This window comes from Gastrolobium bilobum, unplaced genomic scaffold (genome assembly GCF_033153095.1).
Source record: "Gastrolobium bilobum isolate Gb01-03AN ecotype WA unplaced genomic scaffold, APGP_CSIRO_Gbil_v1 utg8583, whole genome shotgun sequence".
Classification (NCBI taxonomy): Eukaryota; Viridiplantae; Streptophyta; class Magnoliopsida; order Fabales; family Fabaceae; genus Gastrolobium; species Gastrolobium bilobum.
In genome coordinates this window covers 168,902-188,684 of record NW_026898347.1, presented here as the reverse complement: position 1 = coordinate 188,684, position 19,783 = coordinate 168,902, and the positions used below count along the sequence as shown (strand labels likewise).

Sequence of the window (19,783 nt, the reverse complement as noted above, 5' to 3'; positions counted from 1 at the left end):
TTTGTAAGCTTATTTTTTTTTATTTCTTCAAAGATTAATATTGTAAAATAAGTTTAGATGAATATAACATGGATTTCTCTTCTCTCATGTCACATGAGATAATATCTTTTATGCTATAAAGTATAAACACAACAAATGATGAGATTCACCATTTTAAAAAAAAAGAAGAAGGATAATACGGATTTCGATATCTCACAACATGATAAAATAAACTTCAATAACATGAGAAAATGATTTCTCATATAACATTTTGGGAAAAGTTAAAAAATCCCTTTCCTTTTGCTTTAAATTGCATACATTCCTATACTTTTTTCAATCACTTAATCTCTGTGATTTTTTCCATCCACCTCTTCTTTAACACTGTTAGAAACTTGTATAAATATATCTACTTTACCCTTCTTAGAAGAAGAAAATAAAGTGATAAAAAAATAAAACCAAATATTATAAAATTTAAGAATACTTAATAAAGACTAAAAAAATAACAAATGTGTCTAAACAAAAAAAAATTGAATAAGAACAAAAAAAAATAGAAGGAAAAATAAGACCAAATAGGTTACAAATTACAACAATGACAAAAAAATCAAAATTAAAAAAATTAAAATAGTCTAAATAAATGACAAAATATATACTAAATACAAAAAAAAAGAAAAAAAATTAAGATAAAAAATAAAATAAAAAATAGAACAAAAAGAAATAACAGTTATGAATTTTCAATATATTTGATTTTTTTTTATCTTTGATCTATTTTATTCTTTTTATTTAGATATATTTGGTCTTTTTCATATCTCTATTATATTCTCTCTCTCTCTTTTTTTACGAAAGTCTTTAGTAAATGGGGTGGTACAAGGCTAAAAAGAGAGAGAATAAAATAGACTAAAAAGTGAAAAAAATAGATAAAAGATCAAATATATCTAAATAAAAAATAATAAAATGGGATTATATAAAAAAATAGAATAGATTAAGGACAAAAAAGAAAAAGAAAATAAAATAAAATCAGATATATTGAAAACTCATAATTGTTATTTCTTTTTTCTATTTTTTATCTTAATTTTTTCTTCTATTTTTTGTATTATATATTTTTTCATTTAGACTATTTTTTATTTTTAGTTTTTTCTGTCACTGTTGTGCTTTTTAACATATTTGGTCTTATTTTTTCTTCTATTTTTTTTTTAGACATATTTGAACTTTTTTTTTTTTTCATTTAGTCTTTTGTAAAGTAATCTAAGTTTTCATTATATTTGATATTTCTTTTTTTTCTTTTTATCACTTTATTTTTTCTTTCTAAAAAGGATAAAGTAAACATATTTAATCAAATTTCTAACACTGTTATGGAGAGATGGATGGAATTATGGAAACACGGGGGTTGTTTTTGAATTTTTCGCTAACATTTTTAAGTAAAGGGTATTTTTGTAAAAACAATTAACCTGCCGACTCCAAGACGTTACGAAACACGTTTAACACCCGGTATGTCAAATAGAAATCAACATTTTCAACCGTAAGTACCGTCATCCTTGGGTGCCGGTGCCAGAATGTTATTCATCTTCTAGAAAAAGCCAATAAAAAAATTGGATAGTTTCATGTTCATGTGGGGTTGGCGGCAATTTAATACTTTGCATAGCAAGGGGAAAATGAACTGCGAGTTTGAAACTCTTTTTAACATGTATTTCATCTTGTTTTTCTTACTAAATAAATAATTAACTCATTGGAGGAGACATATATAGCATCAAGCCTATCTATCACTAACAAAGATTTATTACATTTTGAAATTAGCATTCTGATATAAACATATCACCCGCTTTATAGATGCACTAAAGGAAGGTTAACCACAGAGATTAAAGATATATCTATAAACTAAAGGGTTCGAGCGTTTAATAATAGGTTTAAAAACATGAATAGCTCTGCTGCAAAATAAGCCTTAAATTCTAATCAATATCTCAATACAAGAAACTCTACATCATGATCTCCATGTGGATCTGACGTCTCTAATCATGAGTAGCTTCAACCTTTTTTTAATGGCATCATGCTTCCATCTTGGTTCTTGATAAAAGGCTTCTGCTTCTGCTTATTGGACACAACATGGGTGTGATATAATATGACATTAGGCTTCACATCGAAGTCCCTAATAAAAGGATCTTTCCCTGCATCTGATATTCTTGGATCCTGAATAAGGTCTTTGATTGCTTCTGGCATAGGTTGAGCCTTCATCATATTCTTCCAATAATCTCCCAGGTCTTTTCTTGCATAGCTGAAGTTGGCAACCTATTCATCACAAAAAAACGTTTCTAAGAGTTTTAGTACAGAGAAAATTCAAAAGGTCATGTATAACAACAATAGATATATACTCATTAATTCAAATTGATATATATAGCTTGAATTTCATAAAATGGTTTTTCATAGAGCAGATTCAGAAAGCTTACCAGGACAAGAGAGAAGATTACTATCACAGCAGAGATGGACTTCATCTCTATGCTAATCTGTTAGATTTGTCAGCGTTTAGGTATTTCTTTAGGCCAGAACCAGAAGTGACCCACGATGAACACGTATTTATGTTTATCATAACAGTTGGAAAAATTAAGTACATACTTCATACGCGGTAATGTCAAAGGTCCAAATCCAAATGGTAGGTGGAAAGCACACCAAATTCGATTGCTACTGTTCCCGCACAGTCGCACACGACACATGATAGAAAATGTTTTGACCAGAGAAGAAACGACAAGTTTGTGCGCGTGTGACTACTGAGTACTGACTATACGTATATAAAAGGAATCTCAACAACCCCAATTTTTCTTTAACACACTATTTATTTAGTATCTGTTTGCGATTCTTTTTTTATCTTCACTTTTTATCATAAGCAAAAATTTATAATAAAAAAAAAATAAAAGCTAATCAGAGGAGCTTTTTTGAAGATCTATGTCATCTTTTTTTTTTAGAGTTTTCATATTTATTTTTCAATTTTATTCTTATTTTTAACATGTATTTATAAATATTATCATTTATCATAATAATTTAATTCAATAACAAATCATTTAATCTCTCACCATTCAAAATTTTGAGAGCAGCTTTATATTATTACAAAACAACTTTTTGGTTTTATTTTTGAAGCTCTGTTTCATAACTTTAGTTTAAAACTAACTTTTAACTCAAAAAATTAAATAAAATCTAAACATGATCTTGTTGTTGGAAAAAATTTCAGCTACTATTGAATACTTTAAGTTCATTATGCACAAATATTTCAATGCACGAAAAAAAAGTTACTCTGTTCTGACAGGCACGATAAACAAAAAGCCATTATCCACAAAATCTTGCCAGCACTTGATAACACAAACAAATTTTATATTATGAATTACATGCAATATATGGTCGTCTAAGAAATGAAGCGAAATGGAGCATTTTTTAGATTTAGATTTGCTTCAGAGCAATCTTTGATTGCGGTCCATAAAGATCAGTCAATTTCATGGACCAAATTTTGACACTTGTTTTAGTCATATATATGATGGGTGTGCATACGTATAACAACTAAAATTTGTGGTTAAAGGTTCATTTGTTACCCTGTAGCAAAAGAAAAATGCAAGTCCACTAAGATATAAGTGCTGTGGGATAGTGGTAATGGCGTCTAAATGCTTAGTTCGTTCGGTAGAATGACAAACATTTAAAACTGACGTTGCCTTTCTCATTGAAAACTATACGAAATTTTTCTCTCAATTGAAAAATCCCAAACCTCACAAATCTAAAATGGACTAAAGGCTACACTCGCATAAGATGATCATCATGCTGACATACGGGCACAACAACTCTGCTGGTTGGTTTATAAGTAAGAGGGTTGATCCTATGTCACACGTCGACCCTATGTGCCTTATTAAATAGTTTAGTTCTACTCTGTATTAGTACATATCACATAAAATTTCAATTAATAATAGAGAGTCACGTAATCAAGATTTCTTGAGGAATCTATGGATATACACTTATACTCCTTGGACGGTTCCAACTTTGATCGTTAGGCAAAAGAAATATGGAATCAGTGGGAGAACCCGGTTTATGAGATAATCAGTGGGTGTATTTGTTAGGGTAACAAATAAAAGGGTATGGATGAGAACTATTCTGTTTTCTGTTTATGAAAAGAATCAATTTTTTTTATTTATGTGTCTTGAACAGTCTCTGGAAAAAAAATTGTATTTGATAACATGTTTTGCTTTTATTCCGAGAATGAAAATTGCATTTGATAACATGACAAATAATAAAATAAAAAATTATTCCTATTAAACATAAGTTTTTTTCGGATCATCACTCTTTTTTTTTCCCATATGGTATGGTGGTGGTGGTTGTGGTATGATTGTGAAGGTGGTGGTAGTGGCGGCGTTGGTGATAGTGGTAATAGTGGTGGTGATGGTAGTGGCGATGGCGTGGTGATGGTAGCAGTGGTGGCGACGGCGGTAGTGTGGTGATAGTGGTGGTGGTGGTGATGAATCGACGATGATAGTAGTGGCAGAGAGTGATTGAGAAAAATAAACATTTTTCATTTTGTGCCTGAAAATAAAAAAACAAAAAAAAAGTATTCTTTTTTCTATTCCCTAAGTGTGTGCATGACAACCATTCTGTTCCCTAGCACTGTTTCTGAAAAGAAACAATTCTTTTCTATTTCTGTGCCTTAGAACAGTTTCTGAGAAAAAAAATGTGTTTGATAACATGTTATATTTTTATTCTTAGAATGAGAATTGCGTTTGATAACACAACAAATAATATAATAAAAAATAATTCCTATCAAGCATAATTTTTTTTGAATCATCACTTTCCTTTTCATATGGTGGCGGTGGTGACGGCGGCAGTGGTGGTACTGACGGCAGTGGCTGCGGCGATGGTGGTGATAATGGTGGCGATGGTGGCAGAGATAATGGCGGCGGCAGCGGTTGGTGGCGTGGTGGTGTTGGTGACAACAGTGACTGCGACGGTGGTGGTGGTGGTGGTTGGTGGAGGTGTGGCAGTGGCGATGATGTGGTGATGGTGGTGGGGGTGGTGGTGACGACAATGATGGTGGTAATGGTGGTGGTGGTAGTGGTGGCGGTGACGGCAGTGGCTGCGACGAAGGTGGTGGTGGTGGTTGGTGGCGGTGTGGCAGTGGCGATGACGTGGTGATGGTGGTGGTGACGGCAGTGGCTGTGGCAATGATGGTGGTAATGGTGGTGGTGGTAGTGGTGGCGATAACGTGGTGATGGCATAGTGAGAGTACAAGATGTTCATTTCTGTTCTCGGGAACAGAAATTAAAAAAGAATTCATTCTGGAAAGATTGTTATGCACACCCTAACACACAGAAATTAAATCGGATGATTCTCATAAAAAAAAATGGTTTCATCGAATACTGTTTCTATTAATTTTTATTCCCAAAAACAAATTAAAAAAAAATTAAAAAGTTGTCATGCACATCCAAAATGTACAAGACACAAACTTCATAATAGATAATAAGAGTTGACCAAAATGCTCGGTTGGCTTTTTCCAAAATCAGCTTCAAATGTGCATCACTGAAAAAATGATCATGATGCTCAGATATAAAGGAAGGTCTTTCTTATATTTTAAGATGTAAATTTATTTTTTATACACATATAAAAATATATAAAATTTATATAGAGTTATATGAGGAGAAAAAAAGAAATAAAAAATATGAACTACACATATTTTTATCGGAAATACTATTCTCCATCCGCAGGAATGTAAACAGTAATTCCTGCACACAGAGAGATTGATTTTTGAGTTTTTTGTTTTTTACTTTATTTAATAATAAATGATGGGACCCATGTACGTTTGTATCTGCTGGAAAATGGTGTTATCAACTGCAATATAAGAAAATTTATCCCCTATTTTTATATATGTATTGAGATAAATTATCTCCTAAAAACATTAAACCCATTAAGAAATCAAATCAAAATCTAGTTGCACTTACTTTTGTTCCCTAGAGGTTCATGCATGACATGTAATCCCTATTTACTTATTTGGTATATAAGTCTGTGTTCTGCTGCTTCTTTTTGTGTGTGTGTGTCTGTCCTGTAGTGGTAGGTTGTAACCTATCTGCTTGTGCCAAAGTCAACTTCGTTTCTGCATCAGAAGGGCCTACTTGTCTTCATAACAATTAATTGTTTCATAAGGAGTTTCTATCAGATTGAATTCTTAATTGATTATTGTTATGTAAACACGGGAAAAGACAAAACTATTTATATTTTTGTTGGGGGGAGGGGCGGTTTCTCTGTCAACAATATGATGCTATTTCCTAGTTGACGCCAACAGCAATTAAATGACAATTGACTATCATACATGTTACTAATAAACTTCCAAAGTTAACTATGGTATCAAATTGCGTCAGTTTAAACAAGGTTAACTCTATAATATTACAGGACATACAAACATCTTCCTGCTCAGCCATCAATTATAACATAATAAATAAGGGTGTGAAAAAAACTGATTCAGTTGCTCTTCTCATGATTTGATTTTGATCTAACCCATAAATACTTATTTTTCTGAACTGAGTTTAAATATTAATCCACTTATATTTGAGTTAGTTTTAAACTTGATTTGTTTTAATAATTGACTTATTGATCTAAAATTTAACCCATTGACTCAAAATTTAACCCAGACCCATTTTATGAAAAAAGTATCAACTGTCGTTGATAAATCAAAAAAATGCATCAGAAATAATTTAAAACAATCACTGAATAATAATTTAAAAAGAAGAAGAATAAACTTATAGTAAGCAATAGGAGATTAATTGAAGCAAATGCAACTAACCTCATGTGACGGAGCAGAAGGGTGACGTGTGGGATCACCCTGCTCTTCTTCTTCTTCTATGGCTGAATCTGTAGGAACCGCCATGCACTTCGTCTTCACTACTTGCTCCAATTGAATTGCATCAATTTTAATTTGGGTAAAGCTACCATCATGTAATAAGAATCAAAACCATTTTTCCTGCTGAAACAAAAATGAATATGGGTCCATACATGTAATAAAAACAAAAAATAAAAAATGCTAGTGCAGAAACCAATGGGTCAGCAGGTAAAAAATGTTATATTATGTTACATGATACTAGTTTTTTCTTTTTAATTTTCTTCGATGAACCTGATCCAAGGCCCAAAATTCTTCCCATTTTTTTTAATTTATCATCAATTTGGAGCTTTTTGGTGATCCAATAAAATCATGATAATTGCTAATTGCTAATTGCGAATATCAATTATGAGTTAGAATGAGCTACCAATGACATTGATTAGTACCATGGAATAGTAATATTAGCACTTTTTTTGAAAAATTGGTATTTATTCAACAAAGATCAAATTTATTATATATTTTAAAACAATAAATAATTAAATTACATGAGTTTAAAAATTAAATCAATAACTATAAAAAAATAAAATAAAAAATAAATTTTGAAACCAAGTCAAAAGCGGGTCAGGTCAGATTTTACCTGATTTTGAAATCAAGTCAGACTCACTTCAAAAATCAAGTCAAGTCAGATCTGATTCTGTTCTGAACCAGTTCAAAAAAAATTCAAATCGGTTCAAACCTGACTTGGATCAAATTAAACTGGGTCGAGCCAAAATACCTGACCTATAAAATCAAGTTGTGTCGGATTGGCACAAAAATCTGATCCCACCTGACCTATGCACAACCCTAATGACAAATATAAAATTTTTATGGGATGGTTGATGGAAGGTTTTTTTTAAGATTTCGGGAATTTGAAGATAGTAATCTTATTTATCGATGTTTGATACGAGATTTCTAAAACAAATTTGGAAATATGATTTGTCTGGAATTTTATTTTTTGTATAATTTTTTTTGAAAATATCATTCAAGAATACCACTCAGAGGTATATTCTAAGATTTTTGTGACAAGAAAAAATTTAACACAATCAAATATAATATCAAGAAAATTAGCTCAATATTCTTAAAAATATTTTTACCTATTAAATAACTTTTTAATAATATTTTTAAATAATTCATTTTTGGATCACATTCATAAAAATCGTAATTCTCGAATACTTTTTTTTTTTTAGAGTTATCTTTTGAAAAAAAGGCAATGGTTATGTGCTTTTCCACAAACATCCAATTAGTGGAAAAAAGCTTATCTATATCTTCTCCGTTTCCCACGTTTAACTTTTTGGGGAAATCAGCGCTACTTTTGAGTTAGGGTCAAAACCAAAACATTAGGTTGATGGCATATGTGATTTTGATATGATAATGTTAAAAAACACTTTATAAAAGGTTTCAAAGCAACGAGATAAGGCATAAAAAGATAGGGTAGAAGAAGAAAACTAGCTTGTTCTCTTAGGCTGAGACTTTTGAAAAGGCATTATCTTATCATATTGGTCTTTTTCTTTATCTTTCGTTGACTTGATCTGCAGATGTGACACCATGGTGTGAATCAGAAAATGGGTGAACCACGGTTGTCCCTTTTATTGGTTTCACACAGGCTGAGTCCCGATTCCCGATTGAGAATTTGAGACATAGGATGTTGGGTAGGGGAATTTTTTTTTTTGAATACTTACAAAAATGAGAATGAATTTTTAGAAATGTCATGTTTGATATCATTTTTAAAAAAAAATTATCTAGAAAAGTTAGATGTCTGATAATCAATTGTGTATAATTTGTGAAAAAAATTTACTGTAAATAATACCACCCAGATGGTGGTATTGTTTGATTGATGGAAAAATAAAAAAAGAATAAAAAAAATAAAGAAGTAACTATGTGTAATTTTTATGAGTTTGTTTTTTCTGCAGTTAATGTAGATAAGTTATCTGTACAAAACTTAATACAACATTGTTTTGCGACGAAAATTATAGTGTTTTTGTAATTTTAATTTATTTTAAATTATTATATTCTTTATAATTATAATTGTTTAATTTTTCAATCCTAAAACAATGTCTTTTTAGAAGTAAATACATAATACTTATGAAATATAGACTCAATAAATTTTATTCAATATTCCCAATAAAATTAATTCCGATTCAAAGTTGGAAATTTATGGGTGCGCTGGTGGTATGAGCTAAGGCTCGAGGTGCATGACAGCTGCTGCAGATTGAACAGTTTTCTCAACGTTCTCCGTTTCCCACTATGATCAGAAAAAGTCAAAGGAATTGATACCATGATACCTAAGAACTAGCGGGCAATGTGTGAGGTGCGTATGAATCTAGAAGTGGGCATCTGATGCCACTATTCGTTATAGTAAAAAATTTATCACGACTTTTTACTATTATAGAGGGAACTTTGATTTTCATTCAAAATATATATAGAATATTCATTACATTATTAAAAGATTACTACATCAATTGATCTACAAGTAGTTTTTTGGACATAAAATTGTTTAAAATTACTATTTATAAAAACCAGATTAAATACATGATGATAAAAAAGAGAGAGTATGATTTAAAGACCAATTTGATGTGATTTTCCCTATTTTATATTCAAATGTCTCATCTTCATACCACTATACAAACAAAAGGAAAAACAAATAGTCTAACTTCTGAACGTAGTCCTTTCATTTTATAGCACGTTGCACCATAATTATTTCCCATTTGCCAGTCATGGGTGCAATTAAGTTTAATCAAATGACTAAAGGAGGGTGACATTTTTAAATTACATATAATGTTAACATAAACACGTTGTTATTTGCTCATATCAAATACTCACTTCACGAGGTGCACGCCAATTTATAAACAGACTGCATTAACATAATGAATCCCAATGAGGTCAATGGTCCATCATCCAATTAACTTGACAGGAATCCACAGCAAAGGAAGCGGTTCTGACTTCTGAGCTGTCTAGTTTTCCAAGACACTCAGCCTTTTATTTAGTTCATACTCTTTTCTGTTAGAAGCTAGGACAAAAGATCTTAAGTTTCAAGAGAAACAAAGAAATGAGACTTGGAATGGCTTCGTGGAGCTTCATCCTATGCACCATACTTGTCTTTTTGGTATGATCTAGCTATGCTATTCAGTTAAATTAAATCATATTTTTGTTGACTTGAAACTTTATTGTCATCTTCATAATGCAACACTCCTACAGATCTTGCAATTTAAGTCTTCCTTCACTGATTCTTGAAATTTTTTACTTTATAGTCATATCTTCTTTCAGCAAAACTTTGTTTGAAATGATTTTGGTTCCTTTGTTTCCATGACACTGTTCATCTGAGAATGGTTGCTTTTATGATAAATTTGTCAAACATCCTTCCATTTGATATTTTTTTTTCAACTTTATTCGATTGTGTCATTGATGTTGCAGATTGTACAAGACAGTGGCGCTAGAAAGATAGCTACAACATCTGGGAAAGCTATTCAACTGAGGGAAGTATCCTATGATTTGCAACAGCTTGCAATAGAGGGTCTTACTAATATTATGCAGCTTGAAGGCGCTGATGTAGAAATGAATAAGAAGCCTGTCCAAAAAGAAGATGATGATGATGATGACGATGATCACAAAGGACTCAAAGGAAAGTATGGAAAAGAAGATGATGATGAGGTCGACGACAACGATAATGATCACAAAAGAAGAAGAAAGCATGTGAGAGAAGAAGAGGATGATGATGATGATGATAAGAAGAAGAAAGGAAAGCGAGTTGATGATGATGATGATGATGATGATGATGATGATGATGATGATGATGATGATGATGATGATGAGGACGACGATGATGAACACAAAAAGATCATTGGAAAGGATCACAATCACATGGACCCTGAACTGAATGTGTTTTTCATCCCAAGTGATTTAAAGGTTGGGAAAACAATGCCCATCTATTTTTACAAGAAAGATTCTTCAGCATCTCCAAAATTTCTACCCAAAGAAGAAGCTGAACGGATTCCTTTCTCATCAAAACAACTACCTTTCCTTCTCAAATTCTTCTCTATCTCAAAAGGCTCTCCCCAAGCCAAGGCCATGAAATATACTCTCGAACAATGTGAATTTGAATCCATGGAAGGAGAGACCAAGTTCTGTGCTACATCATTGGAGTCTTTGCTTGATTTTGCAACTTATCTGTTTGGATCCAATGCGCAATTCAAAGTTTTGACCACTACCTATCTCACGAATTCCACAGTCCTTTTACAGAACTATACAATCTCAGAAGTGAAAGAGATTTCAGTTCCTAACGCAATAGGATGTCACCCGATGCCTTACCCTCATGCAGTTTTTTATTGCCACAGCCAAATGAGTGACACTAATGTGTATGAAGTGTTGGTAGAAGGTGAGAATGGAGGGCGAGTTCAAGCTGCAGCTATTTGCCACATGGACACCTCTAAGTGGGACCCAGATCACGTGTCCTTTCACGTGCTCAAGGTTGAACCGGGAACCTCCCCTGTGTGTCATTTCTTCCCTTCTGATAATCTAGTGTGGGTGCCTTTGCCTGCGGCTCTATAAATAGCTCAATGTTCCTGATCTAGTAGTCTTGTTCTGTTTGTGTGTGTATGAAACTATGCCAGCTATAGTGTTAGTACTAGACCTTGTGTACTAGGAAGCGCGTCTTGATTATAACTATGTATCTATGTCAATAAAGATGTTATTTTGATGTGCTTAGAGCCTTAAGAGTAATCATTTTCTTGTCTTCTGATTGCCAAGGTATAAAGTGAGGATTGAACATAACCAAGAAGTTTAGCTATTCAACTCCTTTCTTGTCAAAACAATACATATTTGACAACAAAAGTATCCTCTGTTCGACAATAGGCTTTTTGCGTATCAATTACCCAACTTGATGCAATTAACAGCCATTAAATTGCAAGTCTCAATTTAGTCTTACTGAACTGAAACATATTCAGTTAAAAAATACAAACTTATTGAACTGAAACGATTTGTATTTTGTAAGACGAGCTCTTAATTTTTTTCTTTTCTTTTTTATGAAGAAAAATAAAATAAATGTCATAAGTTTATATTTTCTTTATCCAGCTTCAAATTTATGAGACAGAAATCTTTTTCCTTCGTCTGACAGGCCAATCTTCGATTTGTTCATTGCTCTCAACAACTTATTCCGGCTACGAGATTTGTGTTCTTTGATCTCAATGATGACCTCTTGCTCCAACAACTATTTTCCAACTTGCTATGATAACTTCACTAATCTCCACCGTTAATTTTTTAGTAAAACATTGTTCAAACATGAGAGATTGTTTAGTGAAGTAGAAGTAAGAAGTATTCCTACTGCCTCAATATATAATACTTCTTCTCAAAAAATTTAATCCTGAGTGGCTTCAATCTACTCATCTTTCGCAATAAACAGCTTTCCCTCGTAACAGCAGAAAGATATGGCTCTAATGTGGTGTTTGGTTGAAAGCTTTTTAGGGGATATCTATCTTTCTCAAGTATGGCTTTTAGAAACACCATGTTTGTTTCAAAGTTTTTCACCAAAAACCCATTTATCCAATTTGTCTGGATTTATGAGAAACATAGATATCCGCACTGTTTAGAAACCCAATTTGAAGGTGGGATTTTTCGGAAAACCGGTTATCTGGCTTTTAATGCACTGTTGATTTCATAAAGTTACATAATTTTCCCAGTAAAGTTTTTCCCCACCAAACAACTTTTTTTTACATTTTTCTAGCTATCTCAATTTATCTATCTTTCCAATCATTTCTCTATCTATCTCATTTCCCTACTTTTCCAAAAAAATTTCCTCAACCAAACGCCCCCTAAGAGATGCCCGGAGCGTCCTCCCTTTTGTCCTGCTCTTGATGATTGTAAGGCACTTTATTGCATGAAACGAAGCATGCATGCCTCATTGTATCTTCTTTTTTTGGAGTTACCCAATCCTAATTATCTCTTTGAGACGAGTTGGCTCCCTCCGGTATCCCCACGAGCTTCGACTCTTTGAGCCGGCTATAGGACTAATCCGGAGTGCGGGGGAACAGTGATGGCTAAAATATCTTCTACGCGGGGCATTTCCCATCCCCTTTATCCTAATAATCTAGCATTTCACATTTTCCTCTTAATATGCAACTGTGCACGTTGAAATGCTTGTTTATTAATATCCTCCTTAGTTGTTCTATGCATTCACCAAACTCTAATTCAAGTTGGTCTGTTCGATTTGAAAGAAAGGCGTTATTTTTTTACTATGACAAATTGCTAAAAATAAAAATTAAATTCTCTATTTTTTGTCCTTAGCTTTTGGTATCCCTCCTAAGGTAGCTCCTTTGTAACCGAAAGTTTGCGAGATTGAATTTAGGACACAACGTCTTTGACTTACTCTGGCAAAGTTAGTGTAGCCTTTGTGCACTAGAAAAAACTTACCCATAATTCCAATCCAGCCTACCTTGATATGGGTGGTTGCAAAACAGCCAAGATGGTAAACAAAAATCTTCTCAAAACTCAAATCCGGTTTACCTTGATGGCTGGTTGCAAAAAGAGCTGGATCGTAAAAATAAATCAACGCATAATTCCAATCTTGCTCACCTTGATGGAAGGTTGGAAAACACTCCAGAAGAAAACGGAAAACGTATCCATAATTCCAATCAGGTTTACCTGGATGGCTGGATGAAAATCCAAATAGTAAAGAAAAAGTCACCCACAACTCTTGTCAAGTTTACATTGATGTGGATTGTTGAGAGATACCAAGACCAAAAAGAAAAGACCATCCACAACTCCAATCAAGCTTACCTTGATGGTTCGTTGAAGAAACTCAAAATAAGAAAGAAAAAACCCACTCACAACTCCATTCAAGTTTACCTTGATGGATGGTTAAAGACACCCAAGATGGGAGAGAAAAGGCAAACTACATCTCCAATCAGGTTTACCTTGATGGTTGGTTAAAAAATTCACATCCAGAAAACTACAAGAAAATTGGACAAGATTTGTCAGATTTAAAAGGGAAACTATTTCCTATAGTTGACCATACAGAAGCATTCAAGTCAGCTTTCTTCACTTTGGATGATCTTTTTGTAGGGAATGTAATGACCCTCCAATTTCCTATCAGAGAATATGCTCGCTTCTTGTTCAGAAAACAAGTTGACTCCATTCCTTTCTCAAAGTCACAACTTCCAAGCCTTTCAGCTCTTCTCACTCACAAAAGACTCTCCCCATGAAAACATGAAAGACATAATTGGTCAATGTGAATTTGAACCCATAAAAGGGAAGACCAAGGCTTGTTCTACTTCTTTAGAGTCCATGTTCTTGGTGCTAAAGCCAGTTATAACAATTACACAACTAGCTATCTGTTACGATCCAATTGCAAGGTATGGGACTTGGAGTCCCACATCGAAAACATAAGGTTCCAGTGTGAGTTTTATTTAGACTTTAGAGTCTTCTACCTTATGAGCTAGTTTTTGGGGTGAGGCTCTCTCAAGGTTCACATCAATTGGTATTAAAGCCTTCTACTATGTCTCTCAGTTGCAATCAAACGGCGCAGCTGGTGACCCTGGCATTGCAGGGCTAGTAAAAGACTAGCGCAAGGCCAGGCCACGTGGGCGCCGGAGCTGCGGAACGTAGTGAAATGCTACGATCCAATTACAAGGTATAGGACTTGGAGTCCCGCATCAGAAACATAAAGTTCTGGTGTGAGGTTTATATAGACTTTTTGCTCTCTTACCTTATGAGCTACCTTTTGGGATGATGCTTTCCCAAGGTTTGTATCACTATCCCACAACATCAAGTATCAGTTAGCAAAACTACACCATTCTAGAAATCACAAAGATATCTATGCTCCTAAATGGGTAGCTTGTCACCCTAGTCCTTAGCCTTATGCTCTTTACTACTGCCACTACCTAGACATTGGAGATTGAGGAACTAAATTGATTTATTTTCTATTATTTAGGGAATAAATTTATGTCAATTTTTATAATTAAATATTTGAATTAATGTTATTATTTTATTATTGACAGACTAAGTCAATGTTAATTTTTACAAGACTAAATTCTTCATCTTTTAAGATCAAAATAATAATTCACTCTTGTTTTCATATTCATTAGCACATTTTTTAAAAGATCATTATCAATATATACAAGAATGCGCTAAAAAATATCAGGGAATTAAAAAAAAATCTAGTTCAAAATAAGCAAGAATCCCCTGCATCAACTAAGCACATTTAACCCACAAAGTCCTAGAAATCACAGTGTGAAAATCCATAAAGCCCGATCAACCTTATCTTAATGGGCACCAAAACACCAAAAATGATCACAAGGATATGGGTAAACCTTAGATAACTGAAAATATGGTACTACCAAAAGGGTGGGTCTAATTACGCTAATCAAAGTTATGTGATTAGATCTCCAGCATTGCCATTTTATGGGATATAAAACATCAACTATTATCACCAACAGAAAATTAAGGATTGTTAATGTCGTGCACAGTGCACATAAGTTACATCCTTTAACATAAAGCCAGTACTTGAATGCGTAGAAAATGTTGAAAGCAGTACAGCCTACTGTAGATATATATAAAACTATTAATCATCACATTTAAGTTAATACTACTGAGCAGCATCTTCAGTAAACCTGGCATCAAAAGGAGCTGAAGGATGGGAAAGAGCTGAATTAGAAGTACCAGCTCCAGAGCCATGCTGCAATTCAATTACAAGCCACCGAACTGCTTTACTCATCTGTTCCAATCGAACAGCACTGATGGGTGGAAGACCGGTCATGGTAGCTTGTCCAGGCTTTCCTGCCACAGACCCTGTCGCCTCATCCACCAGACACTCTGATCCTATCCTTTGCTTCAGAGACTCCACGAACTCCTCTGCTTGATCACATGCTACTCTAAATAATTCCCACTTCTGCTTAAAGTTTTCTAGAGCAGTATCTGTTGCTGTTGTTTTTAAGGCACTGGTATTTTCTCTGCATTCTAGCACATTTGCTGCTGCAGCAATAAAATCTTGATAGGCATTATTTAGAGAATCGACTACGTTGTCCATTGTGCCTGTTTATGTTAAACAACGAAAAACTAAGATTTTTGTAATTACAGATAATGAGAGCAATCAAGACTAACGAAACTACGGCTCAAGAAAACTATAAACCCTCACCCAATAAAGACCATAAATCCCAGACCAAATTACAAAGCAGAATATCTAATCCTAGATTAAATGTAAAAAAGGCTTTGTAACTGCAAGTTCAGAAGAATCAACCCAAACAAGTTATCAAAACAAATAACACCTAAGATGCAAATTGTCTCATCCCATGTAAGTTTAGCCGTTCAGTTCCATCCCTTTGTCATTTAAACAATACAAATCAGTTAATAACAGAGACATAATCATTTCTGCAATATTAATTAGCCAACTTGATGCAATCAACAGCCGCGGAATTGCAAGACTCAAGTTAGATTCTTGCCGAACTGACAAAACAAAAAACACAAATTTAAAGACCATATCTGCAATAGCGTTACAATAATTAAAAAAAAAAAAAAAAAAACTTATCGAAAACGAAATACAAGACCCCTTCTTTGTAAGGAAACCTTTGAAATCTAGGTCAGATTAGAAGAAATGAATAATGGAAAGCAGAGTAAATTAAACTCACAACACAAGTTCCTTTTTATCTGAAAAAGTTGTTGGTAATACTACGCCACCGTCAGAGCCATAATGTGGAAGATGGATGAGTTGAGGATCACACGCCAAAGAATCTGGTGAAGAATACAGATCTGATCAGATTATAAGGGAAATTGTGGTTTATCTGCAGGGCAAAGAATAGTTCATTCGAAGTACTTTTGATTGAAAATTACTGAACATTATTATACAAAAAAAATTACTGAACATTAGTTTGTTTCCTAAAAAAATAAAAAATAAAAAAAACAAACAAAACAATTTATTTAACGGTCTGGTGTTTGTCATTTTAAATGACATAAGTTATGTCATTTTAAGTGAGAGATAGACACAGAAAAACATAAATCATGGGAGAGAGAAAGTGAGTGGTTTTTTTTAATTTAAAATTCAAATATTCTATGTTTGTATCTCTCTTAAAATGACATAACTTTCTGTCAATTAAAATGACAAACAATTTTCCCTTTATTTAATGTAAATTTGTAAGAAAATATATTTTCATTTTTACCGCAGATTTTTATTTATTTATACTGCACCAACATAAACTAATAATACTAATTAGAAGGCTATTATTATTACACGGAAGATTCTTCTATTTAGTCACAATTTTTTTCAAAGATCTTTAGTTATATGTCAAGAGTAGGATATTGTAACAACTAATTAGAGTTACTATTAAATATGTCAAAATGGGTTAAAGTCCATGAGTCAGCCCGCAAAGCATTATATTTGGCCCTAACTCATTCGGACTTTTTTGTGGTAGGGCCTGTTCTAACACTAACCCTCAAAGCCCTATAATTTAGCGGGCTGGGTTAGGGCTGACCCCTAGGCTAAACTTTTTCTATAATCAAAATTTTCATTATTTAAAAAACTAAAAATTATATAAATTTAAATATTTATAAATATAAGTAAAAAAATAGTGAATTTGATGGAAAATATAAGAGAAAGTGAAATATGAAAGAAATGAAAATGAAGCGTAGAAAAAAGTAAAAGAAAAAATAAAATAAGAATAGGTATGAGCAAAGAGTATGTATAAGGACCTATCTTAGATGCATTTTTAAATAAGAAAGTCATAAAAAATGAAGAGTCACATGTTATGAACCATGTAAAAGATTATTCATAATCTATGTGAAAGGTCGTGCATAATCTATGTGAAATGTCATTCATAATCCATGTGAAAGGTCATCCATCATATTTTACAATATCCCTTTGGATATATTCTACAATTCAACACACCATTAGTGTGATGATTATAGAATATATCAGAGGTCATAAAAAACAAGAGAGTCACGTGTTATGAACCATGTGAAGTTCATCCATGATATTTTACAACAAAAATTAATTTTTCGGTAATGATATATTTTAACAGAGATTTTTATCTGCGCATCAATAAAAATAAATTTTTTATTGACATCTAAGAATGTTATACATCCAAATTTGTATTGAAACATATTGTATACAATGCCCTTTAGGGCATGTTTGGTACATAGTGTAGGATAATGCTTGATAGTATAAGACCTAATTGTATAAGACCTGGTTAAATTTTAATACTATCATGCGTTTGGTATGGTATTGTATAAGATAATATCCTCCAATGTTTTAAAAATTAATATATTAAAAAAATTAATTTAATATATTAATATTGAAATGATATATTAGTTCTTGGAAATTGTACTTTTAAGCAACATTAATACATTAACCCCTTACCAGGCCTAATCCTACTCCCTTATGCTTGATTAAGTTATACATCATTTTGATGTATAAAGGGATCCTGCTGCATAAGCTTATACTATACAATGGTCACATCAAACAACTGAAAATGTCGTAACGTATAGTATAAGCTTATACTATCAGGTCTTATACGTCATACCAAACAGACCCTTAGTAATTTTATGGATAATAATAACTAAAAAGTTTTCTGTAACGTTAGTAGTTAAAGAAAATCAATTATTTTACTTTCAAATATATAACATACTAAGAGCAGTTATTCAATACTGATATTAAGATAATTTTTTCATCATTACTTTTTAGTTTTCCACTATAATTGTTGTATTTACTCTCGGTGAGAAAATCTTTATTTATGATATCATTTAATAATAAATTTAGTAAAAGTAGTAACTAAATTTTAACTTAAATTAAAATTTTGTTTACATTTTCACTTGTATATTTATGTACAAATCTTATTTTATTACAAAATTAAATTATAAAAAACTTATAATTTTTATAAAATATGTTAAGAAAGTGTTAAAAATTCATTTGTTAAAATATTTTTTAATGTATTGAATAGGATAAAAAAATTGTGAAATTATAAGAAAGCCTTAACCAATAGGGCTTTTGGCCCATGCGAGCCTTGATTATTGAGGTTCGTTTGGTCCTGCAGGCTTTTTGGCCCTAACCCTCATGGGTTAGGGCCAAATGGGAAAGGCTAGTTCATTTTGACAGCTCTAGTTACTACTAATAATTTCACCGTTAGATCGATTATGTGGATCGAACGGTTATATTTATTTCCATCTTTGTATAGATATGATTTCCCATATTTAATACTTTATATTTATTTTCATCTTTGTATAGTTATGATTTTCCATATTTAATGTTTTAATAAAAAATATTAAAATTAAAAAATATACAAAAACAGGTATGGAGATTTACTCAATTATTTTATTTTTGAATAAATCATACTCAAATTTTAATAATAAATAATATAATCAAATTGTGTAAATTTCATTTTGAAAAATATAGATTAAAACAAATTTTAATAATAAATAATATAAGTAAATTGTGTAAATTTCATTTTGAAAAATATAGATTAAAATGAGCATTTTTTTATTTTTATTTTAGTAAAATAAATAAATAAAATAATTTAACTAACTAGTAAAAACTATCATTGGTCAATTTCATAAAAATTAGAATAATTGTTCTAGTAGTTATCATTTTTTTAGAAGTTTTATATCACAAAAATATAACAAATACTAAAATTATGTTTTAATACCATATGAATACCTAATAGCATAAGAAAACTATGCTTATATTATCTTAAATTTTACTCTAAATTAGTATTTTTTTAATAATTTAAATTAAATAACTGCACTTATATTAAATGAATTCAAGGAAATTCAACTATGCAGAAATATATTATTTCATTTATAAACATACACTAAACAAAAAATTTACAGACAAAATTATGTTTTTAATCTGAAATAATATATACATGGTTGTAGTTGTAATTAGTGTTATGACATGTATATTACATGGGTTTGATGTTTGTTATTTTAAATGACATAAGTTATGTCATTTTAAGAGAGAGATAG

At 31.9% G+C, this 19,783-nt stretch overlaps 3 protein-coding genes and 1 pseudogene across 3 annotated transcripts; 2 read left to right on the top strand and 2 right to left on the bottom strand.

Moving 5' to 3' along the window:
* Positions 1-1,713: 1,713 nt before the first annotated feature.
* On the bottom strand, positions 1,714-2,524 carry LOC133315146 (organ-specific protein P4-like). Its single transcript, XM_061516718.1, has 2 exons — positions 2,418-2,524; positions 1,714-2,259 (listed from the first exon to the last, which is right to left on the bottom strand). The coding sequence occupies exons 1-2, from the start codon at positions 2,460-2,462 to the stop codon at positions 1,999-2,001; spliced, it is 306 nt and encodes a 101-aa protein (XP_061372702.1). The 5' UTR covers positions 2,463-2,524; the 3' UTR covers positions 1,714-1,998.
* Positions 2,525-9,747: 7,223 nt separating this feature from the next.
* Positions 9,748-11,506, top strand: LOC133315139 (BURP domain-containing protein BNM2A-like). Its single transcript, XM_061516711.1, has 2 exons — positions 9,748-9,947; positions 10,256-11,506. Exons 1-2 carry the CDS (start codon positions 9,891-9,893, stop codon positions 11,387-11,389), a joined length of 1,191 nt encoding a protein of 396 aa, XP_061372695.1. The 5' UTR covers positions 9,748-9,890; the 3' UTR covers positions 11,390-11,506.
* A 758-nt stretch (positions 11,507-12,264) lies between these two features.
* LOC133315134 (uncharacterized) lies at positions 12,265-14,733 on the top strand (annotated as a pseudogene).
* A 535-nt stretch (positions 14,734-15,268) lies between these two features.
* On the bottom strand, positions 15,269-16,626 carry LOC133315140 (mediator of RNA polymerase II transcription subunit 32). The gene is made up of 2 exons (XM_061516712.1): positions 16,459-16,626; positions 15,269-15,865 (listed from the first exon to the last, which is right to left on the bottom strand). The coding sequence occupies exon 2, from the start codon at positions 15,858-15,860 to the stop codon at positions 15,420-15,422; it is 441 nt and encodes a 146-aa protein (XP_061372696.1). The 5' UTR covers positions 15,861-15,865; positions 16,459-16,626; the 3' UTR covers positions 15,269-15,419.
* Between the last annotated feature and the right edge of the window lie 3,157 nt (positions 16,627-19,783).

What these genes read in the sequence shown, in the direction of transcription:
- LOC133315146 (XM_061516718.1), bottom strand. Translation starts at nt 2,462, where the DNA reads ATGAAGTCCATCTCTGCTGTGATAGTAATCTTCTCTCTTGTCCTG. An exon ending in TAATCTTCTCTCTTGTCCTG is followed by an intron (nt 2,260 to 2,417) that starts GTAAGCTTTCTG and finishes TGTGATGAATAG; the next exon opens with GTTGCCAACTTCAGCTATGC.
- LOC133315140 (XM_061516712.1), bottom strand. Translation starts at nt 15,860, where the DNA reads ATGGACAACGTAGTCGATTCTCTAAATAATGCCTATCAAGATTTTATT.
- LOC133315139 (XM_061516711.1), top strand. Translation starts at nt 9,891, where the DNA reads ATGAGACTTGGAATGGCTTCGTGGAGCTTCATCCTATGCACCATACTT. An exon ending in GCACCATACTTGTCTTTTTG is followed by an intron (nt 9,948 to 10,255) that starts GTATGATCTAGC and finishes TTGATGTTGCAG; the next exon opens with ATTGTACAAGACAGTGGCGC.